Below are 16511 nucleotides of genomic sequence, written 5' to 3'. Positions count from 1 at the left end.
ATTTCTGTTTTTGTTTCAGCTTGACGTCTTGTTTGTTATCTGAAGGGTAAATTTACAGACTTTGCTGCTTCCCAGACCCGGTTCTGATGGTTTCTCTTTCCCCGCAGCTGGTTCTGTTGCCCAAGTATTCTGAGCTGCCAGGGTTTGATGGCACGGATCCGGTTGCAATTCATCACCGTGAGGAGATGGTTCGGTACATGTGCCTTGACTCCTTCATGATGGCCAGCATGCCAATGTTGGCGGAAATGTGTGTCAGGCTGATCTGCAGCATCTCAGCTATTATGCATGATGGGGCTCTCTGTAAGTAAGACAACTTTGAGTGAAAATCAATGTGCAGTGTCAGTGTAAAGCCATCTGCTTTCCTGATCCTGAATTCCACCCCGTGTTTTATTATAGGGAGAGAGGGAAGTGGGTTTACTTGACTCATTGCACCTTCAAATAAAACGTCAGCCATGGCTCAGCGAGTAGTACTCTCACCTCTGAGTCAGACAGTCATGGATTCATGGCCCAGGCTGGACACTTGAGCTCATAATCCAGGCTGAGATTGCCAAGGTAGTGCCGAGGGAGCATTAGGGCCAGCCTGTCTCTCAGCTGAGATGATAAACTGAGGTCCTGTCTGCCCTCTCAGCTGGACATAAAAGATCCCATAAGCACTTCTTTGAAGAAGAGTCCCAGGTGTCCTGGGACCAGTATTTATCCCTCAACCAACATCACTAAAACAGATGATCTAGCCATTAATGTGGTACTGTTTGTGGGAGCTTGCTGTGCACAAACTGTGTTTCCTACATTGCAACAGTAACTACACCGCAAAAGGTATTTCATTGGCTGTAAAGTGCTTTGGATGTCTTGAGGTTGGGAAAAGGGCTGTAGGAATGCAAATTCTTTTTCTCCATTCTGGGCACAGAGAGTTAACATTCTCCCATGCTCTCAGGTCTGTGGCTGCTCTGAACTGTACATTTCGGCTCCGAGAATCAGGAGTTGTTATTCCCTCATGGTGAGATGCTGAGCTGTAAGGGTTCACCACTAGGTTGGGGGTGGGGGGGGGGGGTTGGTGGAGTGGGCAGGGGATGAGTTAATCTTTACTCTGTCAGGTACTAACTTAGTCTCTCAGGCCCCGTGGCTTCAAGTCCTTCTCCATCCATTGCAAAGCCTTCCCTTCCCATTAGGAACTCGTCCGTCCCTGTCCGGGTGGGGAAATTCCTCATAAATCTTACTGAAAAGCAGAGCTTTTGCTCTTGGAACTCCACCCTGCGAGACCTGGCTGAATCCAGACAATGTACCTCACATGGACAGGAGGAGGCCATTCAGCCCCAAGAGTCTGTTGTGCCACATGTTTAGATCATATCTGACCTGTATCCCATTTATCCACCTCTCCTCCAAATTCCTCAATAAAGTTACCCAACAAAATCAATCAATCTATCAAACTCAGCCTTTAAATTTCCAACTGACCCCCAGAATCCACAGTGTTTTTTTTTTCGGGGTGGGGGGGAGAGAGTTCCAGATTTCTACCCCGCTCTGTGTGAAAACTGTGTGCTTCCTGGCATCATCCCTGAATGGCCTGGCCCTCATTTTAAGATGATGTCCCCCTGTTCTGGACTCCCCTACCAGAGGAGATAGTTTCCTTGTACTTTCACATCCTGGATGGGGGAGATATTGGCCTAGTGGCCATGTCACTGATTAGTAATGCAGAGGCTCAGGTTAATGTACTTGGTTAAATTCGTTTACAGGATGTGGGTGTCCCTGGCTAGGCCAGCACTTATTGCCCATTCATAATTACCCTTGAGAAGGTAGGGAGGGTGGAGAGGGGTTGGGGGTGGGGACACAGGTTCAATCCCACCTTAGCAGCTGGTGGAATTTACATACGATTAATGAAGTCTGTAATGCAAAGCTAATGCCAGTAATGGTGACCCTGTTACTCTCAGCGATTGTTGTAAAAGCCCATTTGGTTCACCAATCGCCAGAATTTTCCACCCCCTTCCGGTCCCACCCATCTGAATGGAGATTGCAATGGCTCGCTGACCCCGCCATGGGGAGGTTGGGGGGGGGCTGGAAAATTCCGGCCAATGTCCTTTAGGGAAGAAAACCTACCATCCTTACCCGGCTTCGCCTACACGTGACTCCAGACCCACAGCAATGTGGTTGACTCTTAACCTCCCTCTGAAATGGCCAAGCCAGCCACTCAGTTTGAGGGTAATTAGGGACGGGCAACAAATGCTGGTCTTGCCATCCCATTGAAAGAATAAATATTTGAAAGAGGATTCTCGGCTCCACATTACTGGGCACTGATGACCTGAGGTCTATTCTGTAACACAAAGAACCCGCAGAGTCCATATTTTCAAGGCACATCAAGTGCGAGTGTCACTCCAGAGCCACAGTGTCCATTTGTACTTGTCACAAGGCCCACGCTCCCTCATTACCCAAATCCTAAGAGATAAACAATGAGGACAGGTTGAGGACAATCAGCAGCCAGGGTTACTGATCAGTTATCAGGAGTGGGAAGCCTAATTAATTCCTCCTCCTTGCTCTAAGACAGGGATATTGTTCCAGCAGTGGGTAATTATAGTGGGGTAATTATATCCTCTCACGCTGATCACAGGTGTTCAAATTTACGCCTGGCAGTTGAACATAAAATTATCGACCTTTGGATTCTGCAGCCCAGATTTTTGCTACGATGCAGAGGCTCTCCACCTTGGTGAAAATCCCGGAAAGGGTCAGGAATTCTAAGCCCCGCCTCCTGAAAATTTCCTATTTTCATGAGGCAGGACTGGAATCGGGCTGGAGTTCATGAATGCTCGGTTTACTGAGGCAGCAAGCCCTTTAACTCATCAGCTGCCTACACTGAAGTGGGATTTCTGTAGGCCAGGAGTGTGAAACTTGGCATGTGGAGATTAAACCAGGTAAGAGGAGGTCTGAACTTGGTGGATTCGTTTGGATAGACAGTGTAACCCTTTGGACAGGTCCCGGGACACATTTGGGAGAAGTGAGGCACCCTTTCGGATTGTTAAAAGTAAACATGATTGTGTGTAAAAAGTGCATAAACTCATTGGAGCTGTCGAAGCTGTCAAGCAACTGTCAAAGAACTATTAAGCTGTCAAGAAACTGTCAAGCTGACCAAAGGATACTAGGTAAGTTGGTATGGAGGGAATAAGGGCAAAGGGTGGTGGGTGAGGCCGTGAGTTGGCACTCAGCTGGCACAGGGCTATAAAGGGGAGCTGGTGGCATAGCTGTATTGTCACTGGACTGGTAATCCAGAGACCTAGGGTAGTGGTCTGGGAACCTGGGTTCAAATCCCATCACAGCAGATGGTGGAATTTGAATTCAATAGAAATCTGGAATTAGCAGTCCAATAATGACCATGAAACCATTGCCAATTGTTGTGAAAACCCATCTGGTTATCTAATGCCCTTCACAGAAGGAAATCTGCAGTCCTTACCTGGTCTGGCCTACATGTGACTCCAAACCCACAGCATTGTGGTTGACTCTTAAACACCCTCTGAACAGGGCAATTAGGGATGGGCAATAAATGCTGGCCTTGACAGTGACACCCACATCCCATCAACGAGCAAAAAAAAAGGGCCATGGGATTGTGGGGGACACAGGGGGTATGAGCGGGCAATGGGCATGGGGGGTTTGAATGACCATGGGGTGGATGAGGGAATAAGGTGGTATGGGGAGTGTTTGGAGGATGAGGGATGGAGGGCTGTTTTTAATTTAATCTTTTTTTAAACAACTTGAAGTGCCAGAGCAAGAGGCAACCCTTCTGCCTGTCCTGCCTCTGAACCCGGCAGCCTCTGCATTCATTCCCTGGGGGGGAAGCGGGCCCAACGTCCTATCCAGCCCACTCCCCGGAACAAAAACCCCAACTGTGGGAGGCCATTTTTAAAGGTCGGGTTCACTGAGCCAGGAAACCCGCCCCCCCCCCCCCCACCACACACAACACCCATCTCCGCGCACCCTACCCGGGAGCGAAAACCTGGACCTGCGCCTGCCTTCTGCCCGTCTCTGTGGCTATTCACAGGGGAGGCTCTGAATCAAGAAGCAGCCCCAAGGGAAAATGTATGACGCAGACTGGAAGCCTCACCCGATCACTGAACAACCAATATACAAGGGGAGTGAGGAAGGAAGTGAAGGGGAATCAAGACGCAGGTAACCAGCAGGAAAGAACATTGAGGTGGACATTGCGAAAGAGATAATTGGTGGCATCTGGATGACATGTATAGGTGCAGCAGCACGTTGGTTATATTACTGGGCTAGGAATCAGGGACATGAGTTCAAATCTCACCATGGCAGCTGGAGAATTTAAATTTAATTCAATAAACCTGGAATAAAAAGCTCCTTGCAATAAAGGTGACTATGAATCTGTTGGATTGTTCTAAAAAATCCATCTGTTTCACTAATGCCCCCCACCTTAGGGAAGGAAATCTGCCATCCTCACCCAGTCTGGCCTATAGGTGACTCCAGACCCACGGCAATGTGGTTACCCCTGAACTAGCCCTGCTTAGCCATTCAGTTTTATACAAGAAAGCAGAGCATTGCCACGTTCTCAAGAACAAGTAGACAATGGCAATAAATCCAGCCTTACCAGTGACACAAACGTCCTGTGAATGGATGAAGAAAGCTTGTTGGGCAGAATGGACTTGTTCTGCAAAACTCCTGGTATTGGGTGTTGAGAGAATTTTGTTGTCGATCTTTCTGATCTCTGATTTCCAGCTTGCCAGTGCGACCCACAAGGTTCCACCAGCTCCGTGTGTGAGAAGATCGGAGGACAGTGTCAGTGTAAGAGCAATGTGATTGGCCAGCGCTGTGACCAGTGTGCTCCTGACTACTATGGCTTTGGACCCAATGGCTGCTCTCGTAAGTTTCAATTTTTGTGTGTTTGTATTATGTTAATGGCGCTATATAAATGCATATTGTTGCTGATTAGATGAAGAAACTCTGAACAAGGGTCAGGCAGTGTTGTATCTCCAGCTTGTAGATAAGAATGCATGGCGGTAGTGTCAGGTTCATGGAATGGGATAAAATGATTGAAGAGAGAACATAATCCCAGTCATTGAAATGTTCAGGATGTCGGGGATAGTGCAGGTATTTGACAGAAACTGTGAGCAGAAAGGTAAAGTGGTGTGATGGATTAATAATCCAAAGAGTGTGACTTTAAAACACACCACGGGCTGTTTGAGAATTTTAACTTGAGTTTAAAAGTTCTCTCAGTAAAAAGCCCTTAGTAAAAGTAACCAAGAACTTGTCCGATTTTTGTATAAACCCATCTGGTTCATTAATGTCCCATTGGAGGAAGAAGGCATCATGCTGTCCTTACCTGCTCTAGCCTGTGACTCCAGTCCCAGAACAATGTGGTTGACTCTAAACTGCCCTCTATAGCAAGCACCAAACCCACTGCCTGTGGCTCAAAAAGAAAGCCCAGCATCGCCAGGAATTGCCAGCGACACCCACAATCCAGACAGCGTGACAATGTTATAATAATCAGCTTCAAGTGAGAAAATAAATTAATTTTCTTGGGTGGGTAGAGTCAGTGATAGGGGAGAGTGTACATGGGAATGTGGGAGGGGAGTGAATGAGTGGATAGAGTCAGTGATAGGGGAGAGTGTACATGGGGATGTGGGAGGGGAGTGAATGGGTGGGTAGAGTCAGTGATAGGGGAGAGTGTACATGGGGATGCGGGAGGGGAGTGAATGGGTGGTAGAGTCAGTGATAGGGGAGAGTGTACATGGGGATGTGGGAGGAGAGTGAATGGGTGAGTAGAGTCAGTGATAGGGGAGAGTGTACATGGGGATGTGGGAGGGGAGTGAATGTGTGGGTAGAGTCAGTGATAGGGGAGAGCGTACATGGGGATGTGGGAGGGGAGTGAATGTGTGGGTAGAGTCAGTGATAGGGGAGAGTGTACATGGGGATGTGGGAGGGGAGTGAATGGGTGGGTAGAGTCAGTGATAGGGGAGAGTGTACATGGGGTTTTATAAGGAGCAGGTTTAAAAAGTGTAATGCAGCTTCTGCATGCTCCTTGATCCAAGTTGTTATATTTGTCCATTTGAGAAACTGAGGAGGGCTGAAGTTTCCTACATTGTTTATTGATGAAGATTTAGTGACACCTTCTGCCTTCTCTCCCACAGCTTGTAGTTGTAGCCCTGAAGGATCGATCCACAGCATGTGTGACCAGACCACCGGTCAATGTCAGTGCCGATCAGGGGCAAGGGGTCGCCAGTGTGACGAGTGTTACCCACAACATTGGGGCTTTCCAAATTGCCATCCGTGCCAATGCAATGGTCACTCCGAGGAGTGCGACTCCCAAACAGGGGCTTGTGTGAACTGTAGGGACAACACATGCGGACACCACTGTGAGAGGTCAGTCATCTACACCTGGGTTGGCCAGAGATTTTCTTGTTACCTTTTACACTTTAGTTTTCAGAAAGTTGAAATATTGAGGAACAGGAACAATGCAGGGGCCTCAAAAGCCAATCTCCTTAACTATGAATTTGAGTTCCATTGTAATCACAACCCACTTTCTCAGTGAGGCTTTAAATAGACGCTAAACCTCTGATGGGCCTTACCTTTGCATCATCTGGGAAGCATGGTGTATACACTATTCAGAAGGTGTATATGCCATTCTGATCAGTCTGAACACATGCAAGGCCTCTCCATAGTTGGCTTCTATAATGTCCATTAAATATCCGGAAAACAGTCACTGCATCATTGAATTACCATCGTGGTTTATAATCAGACATCCCACTTCCCAATGTGCCCTTTGCAAAATAAAATTCTGATAAAATGCTCCTTCCCTGAAACCTACATCACTAAAAAAAAACAGATATCTGATCATTGCTGCTTGGGTTGTTTGCTGTGTGCAAATTGGCCGTTCTATTTCTTGGAGGCTTCAAAACCGTGAGAGTAGGGCTTAGGTAACTGAAGGCCATAAATTGAAGATCATCAGTAGAATATCAAAATGTGGAAGGGGAGTGAATGGGTGGGTAGAGTCAATGATACATTCCCTTGTACGCTCTCCCCTATCACTGACTCAGAAAGATTCACATTTATATAGCATCGCCTCAGTGCGTCCCAGGGTGCTTTACTGCCAATGAAGTGCTTTTGAAGTGTAGTCACTGTTATAATAAAGGAAATGTGGCAGCCAATTTGTGCACAGGAAGCTCCCACAAGCAACAACAAGCTAATAATCTGTTTATTTGTGCTGTTGATCAAGGTTCAAACATTGACACAGGACAGAACTCACCTACTCATTTTGAAGTGGTGCAGTTTGATCTTTTACATCCACCTGGGGCAGAACTGTCCATGTTAGTAATGTTAGCCCTGGGTATGATTCACTGCAACTTGTGATGACAATTTTTAGCTGATGCACGGTTTTCAGTTTATTACATTGAGTCAGCCTGGTGCACAGTAACCAGCCAGTGTAAATCATTTTAAAAATAGCCTGAAGTATAAACTCATTCGTTCCAGGTCTTTCCAGCTCCTATTTTTTTGCTGAAAATTTTTATGTTAACATGTGACTTCACACAGATGTTCTGATGGTTACTATGGAAACCCAGTTTTGGGGTCTGGAGAACAGTGCCGCCCCTGCCCATGTCCAGATTATCCAGGAGGTGACAACTACCATAGCAGCTCGTGTCACGCTGACCTTGACTCAAATCAGATTGTGTGCTACTGTAAAGCAGGCTACGCAGGTAAGTTCGACTCCATCAGCTTTTCCCGTGATAATTAAAAAGGGTAACTGGCAAAAAGCCAGAGTGCCACAAAGAAAAGACATATCGTGCAGTGAGTTCTGATCTGGAAGGCGCTGCCTGAAAGGGCGGTGGAAGCAGATTCAATCATAACTTTCAAAATGGAATTGGATAAATACTTTGAATGGGAAATATTTACGTGGATATGGGAAAAGAACAGGGGGAGTGGGATTAATTGAATAAGTTTTTCAAGGAGCCAGCGCCGGCATGATGGGCTGAATGAGATCTTTTTGTGCTGTAAAATTTTATTAACAATTAACCCGATAGGATGTGTGAGTATATAATCCAAGCAGCAAGATACGTGTCATGGGGAGATAGTGATACAGAGCTCTGGATGAAACACCTTGAGGACCGAGAATTCATAAGAGCCATAGGTAGAATCATAGAAACTTACAGCACAGGACAAGGCCTTTCAGCCCATCATGCCAATGCCAGCTCTTTGAAAGAGCTGTCATGCTTAGTCCCATGAACCTGTTTTATGTCCTCAATCCTTCAATCCTGTAAGTTTCTCATCCTCAGGAACCTGCCCAACTCTCTCAAAATTATTTATGGAAGCAGCTTGTACCACCTGTTCAGGTAGCGCGCCCCCGATCTCAACAACACGGAGTGAAAACATTTCTCCTCCTCTCACTTCTAGATCTTTCACCAATGATTTTGAATGCGTTCCCTCTGGTTATTGACCCACTCACCAGAGGGAATCGTTATTTTCAAAGTACTCTATCAAAACCTCTGATCATCCTGAAAACAGATTTCTGCTAGGTCACTTCATAACCATCTTGGTTCCAAGGGGAACAGTCCTTGTTGTGATATCACTTTAATGAGCAAGTAGCCAGCCTGTAGAGCAGTATGTGGTCGGCAGCGAGTAGTGTGTGTGTGTAGGAATTGCAACTGTGCTGTCCTTGTGAGTAATAATGGTTGCTGAATCCATAAAGTGGATCTGTCTTCTGAGCCATTTTGTACTGTATCTTCAAATAAACTGAGCCTATGTATAGTTTACCAGTCCTGGTGTGAGACTGGTGAGTTTGTGTAAAGCAGATATAGAAACTCAACCCTCCTAACTTTTCCAATCTCTCCTCATAACTGAAGCCCCTCATCCGTGGTCACATCCTGATACACCTCACCTGGACCCTTCCTAAGGCCTTTATATCTTCCCTGAAGTGTGGGATCAGGAATGTCCACAAAATTCCAGCTGAGGCCTAACCAATGATTTATAAAGTTCTAGCATGATCTCCTTGCTTTTCTATTCCATTCCTTTATTTATAAACCCAAGTAACCTATATGTTTTTTTAAATCACTTTATCAACTTTCCCTGCCACCTTTGAGGATTGTGTACACCAGGGTTTCTCTGCTAATCTACAATTTACAGAATCACCCCATTTATAGTTCACTGTCTTTTCATATTAGTCCCACTAAAGTGGAACACCTCACAACATCTCTAATGAGCTCCATCTGCTACCTATTTCATGATTTCATGTCACCTTGAAGCCTCTAACTATCCTCATCATTAGCAATTTTTTGCCAAGTTTCATATCATCTGCAAACTTTATAATGCTACTCCCTGCACCTGGATTAAATATTGAATGAGGGCATTCGCAGTTTGGAGGAGTAACTCTATATTGCAGTGTTAACCTGAGTTAAGATGGGCTGAGTGCCCTTGCTCATCCTTAATTATCCTGTGATTTTATAACTTTAAAACAAAAATCACTGTTCAGGTTTTTCAGGAGCAGGCTGTAGCTTTACATTCAGGCACTGCATCTCCCCTTCTATCTGGACCTTTGTGATGAGGAACTGGAATGAGTCTCCTAGCTCACTCTAGTGGCATTTAATGGAAACATGAAATTGAAATCCAGGGTCCTGTGCATATACTGAGTGATGAGAGTGTGTTCCACACGTTGCATTCCTGGAGTCACTAAGTGTCTGATAAATAAATAAAATAAATTAAATACTCAGCGCCAAACAAGAAATATAATGTTGAAAGCTTTCAGCATTGATCCTGGATTGTCTGTGCTGTGGACAGGTACAGTTATGAGGTCACGGGTCTGGAAGGTGCTGTTGAAGGAGCCTTGGTGAGTTGCTGCAGTGCATCTTGTAGATGGTACACACGCTGCTGCTGCTGTGCGTCGGTGGGGGAGGGAGTGAGTGTTCAGTCACTATCTCTCTCTGTTTATCCAAATTTTTATTGAGGAAGTAAATTTTGTGAATCAAGAGCTTCTTTACTTGATTCCACTAATATAGGATCTCGCTGTGACATGTGTTCACCTGGTTACTATGGTAACCCTGAGGTGCCCGGAGGGAGGTGTTGGCCCTGTCAGTGCAACAATAACATCGACGTGACTGATCCAGGTTCCTGTCACCCACGCACGGGCCAGTGCTTGAAGTGTCTGTACAACACGGATGGAGGTCACTGCGAAGCCTGCAAGGCCGGTTACTATGGCAATCCCCTCCAGCAGGACTGCAGGCGTGAGTACGGGGCAGGTTTTTGGGGGGAGGGCCCGCGTAATTCAGTGTTTACTGCCATCATGGACCATCCACCATTGGTTTGTGTTGTAACCTGAGCGAGTGAACAGACGCAATGGTGGAGCAGGCTCGAGGGGCCCAATGGCCTACGCCTGCTCCTAATTCATTTGTTCATATGTCCAGGCAAGGAGCAGTGAAGGTTAAAGGGTACCCAATAGCCAAGGTTACAAAAGGATGAAAGATTCTGAAGGGGTGAAGAGGGCGTGGACCAAAGGGAAGTGAAGGGTTTTATTTTTGCTTTTATTTTTCTCTCAGTGGGTTATGAGAACAGAGACTGTTTTAAAGAATGAGAGAAGGCCTTGCAATTCTATCGTGCCTCTCACAGTCTCAGGATGTCCCAAAGTTCTTTACAGCCAATGAATGACTTTTGGAAGTGTAATCACTGCTGTAATGTAGGAAACTCAGCAGCTAACTGGCACACAGCAAGATCCCACAAACAGCAATGTGATAATGACCAGATAATCTGCTTTGAGGTGTTGGATGAGGGAAAATATTGACCAGGACAGAGTGAGCTCAGGGGGGTCATGGTGGTGTAGGGGTAACGTTGCTGGACTAGTAATCCAGAGACTCCAGGTTCATGCTCTGGGGACCAGGTTCAAATCCCACCGTGGCATCTGGTAGATTTTAAATTCAATTAATAAATCTCAAAATGAAAGCGATTCTCAGTAATTGTGATTTTAAACAATTATCAATTATTGTAAAAACCCATCTGGTTCACTAATGTCCTATAGGGAAGGAAATCTACCAACCTTACCTGGTCTGGCCTACATGTGACTCCAGACCCACAGCGATGTGGTTGACTCTGAAATGGCAGCACAAGGATGGAAAACAAATGCTGGTCTTGTGAGCAAGGCACACGTCCCATAAAACAATTTTTAAAAACTCCCCCTTATCCAACTGTCAATGGGATCTTTTACATTTTCCTCAGTGGCAGATGAGACCTCGGTTTATCGTTTAATTTAAAAGATGGAACCTCCAACAGTGCAGCACTCCCTCAGTACTGACCCTCTTACAGTGCAGCACTCCCTCAGCACTGACCCTCTGACAGTGCAGCACTCCCTCAGTACTGACCCTCTGACAGTGCAGCACTCCCTCAGTACTGACCCTCTGACAGTGCAGCACTCCCTCAGTACTGACCCTCTGACAGTGCAGCACTCCCTCAGTACTGACCCTCTGACTGTGCAGCACTCCCTCAGTACTGACCCTCTGACAGTGCAGCACTCCCTCAGTACTGACCCTCTGACAGTGCGGCACTCCCTCAGTACTGACCCTCTGACAGTGCAGCACTCCCTCAGTACTGACCCTCTGACTGTGCAGCACTCCCTCAGTACTGACCCTCTGACAGTGCAGCACTCCCTCAGTACTGACCCTCTGACAGTGCGGCACTCCCTCAGTACTGACCCTCTGACAGTGCAGCACTCCCTCAGTACTGACCCTCTGACAGTGCAGCACTCCCTCAGTACTGACCCTCTGACAGTGCGGCACTCCCTCAGTACTGACCCTCTGACAGTGCAGCACTCCCTCAGTACTGACCCTCTGACAGTGCAGCACTCCCTCAGTACTGACCCTCTGACTGTGCAGCACTCCCTCAGTACTGACCCTCTGACAGTGCAGCACTCCCTCAGTACTGACCCTCTGACAGTGCAGCACTCCCTCAGTACTGACCCTCTGACAGTGCGGCACTCCCTCAGTACTGACACTCTGACAGTGCAGCACTCCCTCAGTACTGACCCTCTGACAGTGCAGCACTCCCTCAGTACTGACCCTCTGACAGTGCAGCACTCCCTCAGTACTGACCCTCTGACAGTGCAGCACTCCCTCAGTACTGCACTCAAGTGTGGACCAACACTTTGTGCTCAAGTCTCTGGATAAGTACTTCATTGCACAATTTCCTGACTTAGAGGGGAGTGTGGTAACCACTGAGGCACAGCTGCCACCTTCAGGGCGAGTAGAGTAAGTTAGAGATTGTATCATCATTTAAAAGGAATTGGGCGAGTCCAAGAAAAGGAAGAATTAGAAATGAATATAGAGAACTGGGTTTAGAGTAGATGGCTCCAGTTGAAGAACTAGCTATGCCAGAAGCTCGATGGGCTGAATGGCCTCCTTCTGTGCTGTGAATTGTAAGCCAGCCGGACTGATCAGTAGCCATTGCTGGAAAGTGTGGTCAGTGCACAGGATAGCACTTGGCTGTCGACCAGTAGGATTGAGCAGCACACATTGTTGAGTGTCTTTAAGGCTCAGATTGATTGTTTTTTGGTCTCTTGGAGAATCAAAGGATATGGGGAAGGGGGGAACGTGGAGTTGAAGCCCAAGATCAGCCATAGTGGAGAAGGCTCGAGGGGCCCCGTGTTATCTAATGCTGCTGCTGGTTCCTGTGTTCCTAGTGGGACTGGAGAACAGTGTAGAACTGATGTCATTTGGCAAGGAAGTGAAGAATCTCTTAATAAAAGGGAAATTAGAATTGTTGCTGATTGTCACAAAGGTATGCCCACCGCTAAAGGAGATAACGTTGCTGTTTGTTTATCATCACCTCAGGCTGTACGTGTAACATTCAGGGTACACTGGAGCGCCAGTGTAACCCCAGAGATATCTGTCACTGTGACAGAATTAGCGGACACTGTCCCTGCAGGGAGAACGTCATCGGAATAAACTGTGACCAGTGCGAACCCAATTACTGGAACTTTGGCAGTTTACAAGGCTGTGAGCCCTGTGGGTGCAATCCGGAACATTCTCACACACCGCTCTGCAACATGGTAAATATTCCCAACTTTCTGGTTCCTCTTCACAGAATTTATTTCAGTTATATTTTACAATTTCAGCTTTCCAGTGATCAATAGAATATTTGGAAACGTTTTTAATGAATGTTTTCAGCGTTATATAGTTCAGAATGCTATATATCTACTGCCAATTGTAATTTAAAAATTCACCCAGTTTACACTTCTCAGTCATCCCACAGTCCCCATAAAACACTCCCAGGACAGAGACAGCACGGGGTTAGATACAGAGTAAATCTCCCTCTACACTGCCCCCATCAAACACTCCCAGGACAGGTACAGCACAGGGTTAGATACAGAGTAAAGCTCCCTCTACACTGTCCCCATCAAACACTCCCAGGACAGGTACAGCACGGGGTTAGATACAGAGTAAAGCTCCCTCCACACTGTCCCCATCAAACACTCCCAGGACAGGTACAGCACGGGGTTAGATACAGAGTAAAACTCCCTCTACACTGTCCCCATCAAACACTCCCAGGGCAGGTACAGCACGGGGTTAGATACAGAGTAAATCTCCCTCTACACTGCCCCCATCAAACACTCCCAGGACAGGTACAGCACAGGGTTAGATACAGAGTAAATCTCCCTCTACACTGCCCCCATCAAACACTCCCAGGACAGGTACAGCACAGGGTTAGATACAGAGTAAAGCTCCCTCTACACTGTCCCCATCAAACACTCCCAGGACAGGTACAGCACGGGGTTAGATACAGAGTAAAGCTCCCTCTATACTGTCCTCATCAAACACTGTTCCAACAGAGGCCTTGAGATATTTTATGCCCATATAACTGGGTAGGCAGGGCCTCAAAGTATCATATCCCAAATGAAATACAACACCGCCGAAACTGCTGCACTCCCTCAGTACTGACCCTCTGACAGTGCAGCACTCTCTCAGTACTGACCCTCTAACAGTGCAGCACTCCCTCAGTACTGACCCTCTGACAGTGCAGCACTCCCTCAGTACTGACCCTCTGACAGTGCAGCACTCCCTCAGTACTGACCCTCTGACAGTGCAGCACTCTCTCAGTACTGACCCTCTAACAGTGCAGCACTCCCTCAGTACTGACCCTCTGACAGTGCAGCACTCCCTCAGTACTGACCCTCTGACAGTGCAGCACTCCCTCAGTACTGACCCTCTGACAGTGCAGCACTCCCTCAATACTGACCCTCTGACAGTGCAGCACTCCTTCAGTACTGACCCTCTGACAGTGCAGCACTCACTCAGTACTGACCCTCTGACAGGGCAGCACTCCCTTATTACTGACCCTCCGACAGGGCAGCACTCCCTCAGTACTGACCTTCTGACAGTGCAGCACTCCCTCAGTACTGATCCTCCCTCAGTGCAGAACTCCCTCAATACTGAACCTCTGACAGTGCAGCACTCCCTCAGTACTGACTCTGTGGCAGTGCTGCACTCCCTCAGAACTGACCCTCTGAGAGTGCAGCACTCCCTCAGTACTGACCCTCTGACAGTGCAGCACTCCCTCAGTACTGACCCTCTGAGAGTGCAGCACTCCCTCAGTACTGACCCTCTGACTGTGCAGCACTCCCTCAGTACTGACCCTCTGACAGTGCAGCATTCCCTCAGTACTGACCCTCTGACAGTGCAGCGCTGCCTCAGTACTGAGCCTCTGACAGTGCAGCACTCCCTCAGTACTGACCCTCCGACAGTGCAGAACTCCCTCAGTACTAAACCCCTGACAGTGTAGCACTCCCTCACTACTGACCCTCTGACAGTTTAGCACTCCCTCAGTACTGACCCTCTGACAGTGCGGCACTTCCTCAGTACTGACCCTCTGACAGTGCAGCACTCCCTCAGTACTGACCCTTTGACAGTGCAGCACTCCCTCAGTACTGACCCTCCGACAGTGCAGAACTCCCTCAGTACTAAACCCCTGACAGTGTAGCACTCCCTCAGTACTGACCCTCTGACAGTGCAGCACTCCCTCAGTACTGACCCTCCGACAGTGCAGAACTCCCTCAGTACTGCACTGAGTTTCAGTCTGGATTGTGTGGTTCAGGTCTCTGGCATCGGGATTGCTTCGGGGACCTTCTGACTCTAAGGCGCAAGCTACCTATCCAGTGAGCCACCCCTTATCCCTTGTGTGTTCAGGATGATTTTAACTTCCCCCAGCTGACCCAGCAAGGTTAAAATTGCCCCTTCTCTCGGTTACAGCTGGACCTGTTTAAAGTTGCGAGAAGCCGGTTTCACAAACGACTGAATCACTGCGATGGCCCTGGCACTGAATTCTCTACTCACGTCCCCTCCCTCCCTCCCTTCTCCACCCCCCCTCCCCCCCACCACCTCTGTAATTGTGACTGTTCCTCAGCTTGTTGATGATTCCTGTTGGTGTTGCTCAGTTCACAGGTCAGTGTGAGTGTCGTCCAGGATTTGGAGGTCGGACCTGCTCAGAATGCCGGGAAGGTTACTGGGGAAACCCCGGGCTGTCATGTCAGGGTAAGGAATCCAGAACTCAGGAATGCAGACTTCACGGGAAGGGTGGGAACGTCTGGCATCAGTGGAGTTCTTCCAAAGATACAAACCATAAGAGAGTGCAATGGAGTGCTGCACTGGAGGGGGTGCAGAAGAGATTCACCAGGATGTTGCCTGGGATGAAACATTTAAGTTGTGAAGAGAGGTTGGATAGACTTGGGTTGTTTTCACTGGAGAAGAGAAGACTGAGGGGTGACCTGATCGAGGTGTACAAGATTATGAGGGGCATGGACAAGGTGGATAGGGAGCAGCTGTTCCCCTTAGTTGAAGGGTCAGTCACAAGGGGGCATAAGTTCAAGGTGAGGGGCAGGAGGTTTTGGGGGGATGTGAGGAAAAACTTTTTTACCCAGAGGGTGGTGAGGGTCTGGAATGCGCTGCCTGGGAGGGTGGTGGAGACGGGTTGCCTCACATCCTTTAAAAAGCACCTGGATGAGCACTTGGCACCTCATAACATTCAAGGCTATGGGCCAAGTGCTGGTAAATGGGTTTAGGTAGGCAGGTCAGGTGTTTCTCACGTGTCGGCACAGACTCGATGGGCAGAAGGGCCTCTTCTGCACAGTGTGATTCTGTGATTCTGGGACTGATTAATATTACCTCTGGTACAATGTGATCTTCACCCTGAGAGAAACTGGTCCAGCCCTCAATCGAAGGGACTCAGTGAATAGGCACCAGCCTACCACAGAAGCTCAATATTCCCTAGGGAAAAGAAGCACCTCCTGACATTGCCAGGAGGGCTGGGCACATTCCATCCCACTTTCCTTGTTAACCAACAGGGTGAGGCAACTGTCAACAGTCATTGTAAACTAAACAGAACAATGGGATTTGCTGGGAGCACCAAAAGACTTGGAGAAACTGGGAGCTTTACACTCTATCTAACTCTGTGCTGTACCTGTCCTGGGAGTGTTTGATGGGGACAGTGTAGAGGGAGCTTTACTCTGTATCTAACCCCGTGCTGTACCTGTCCTGGGAGTGTTTGATGGGGAC

General features: G+C 47.8%; 1 protein-coding gene across 1 annotated transcript in view; it reads left to right on the top strand.

Annotated features, from left to right (window-relative positions):
• The window catches only part of LOC121279727 (laminin subunit beta-1-like), a 228622-nt gene that overhangs the window by 170906 nt on the left and 41205 nt on the right, over positions 1-16511 (top strand). The window contains exons 15-21 of the mRNA XM_041190979.1: positions 108-300; positions 4711-4854; positions 6123-6354; positions 7522-7685; positions 9978-10202; positions 12795-13012; positions 15395-15491. Coding sequence (XP_041046913.1) covers positions 108-300; positions 4711-4854; positions 6123-6354; positions 7522-7685; positions 9978-10202; positions 12795-13012; positions 15395-15491 — 1273 coding nt within the window. The remainder of the gene's footprint in view (positions 1-107; positions 301-4710; positions 4855-6122; positions 6355-7521; positions 7686-9977; positions 10203-12794; positions 13013-15394; positions 15492-16511) is intronic.

The sequence above is a fragment of the Carcharodon carcharias genome, chromosome 7, assembly GCF_017639515.1.
Source record: "Carcharodon carcharias isolate sCarCar2 chromosome 7, sCarCar2.pri, whole genome shotgun sequence".
In the NCBI taxonomy this organism is placed as follows: domain Eukaryota; kingdom Metazoa; phylum Chordata; class Chondrichthyes; order Lamniformes; family Lamnidae; genus Carcharodon; species Carcharodon carcharias.
This window is presented reverse-complemented; position numbering and strand designations above follow the sequence as displayed.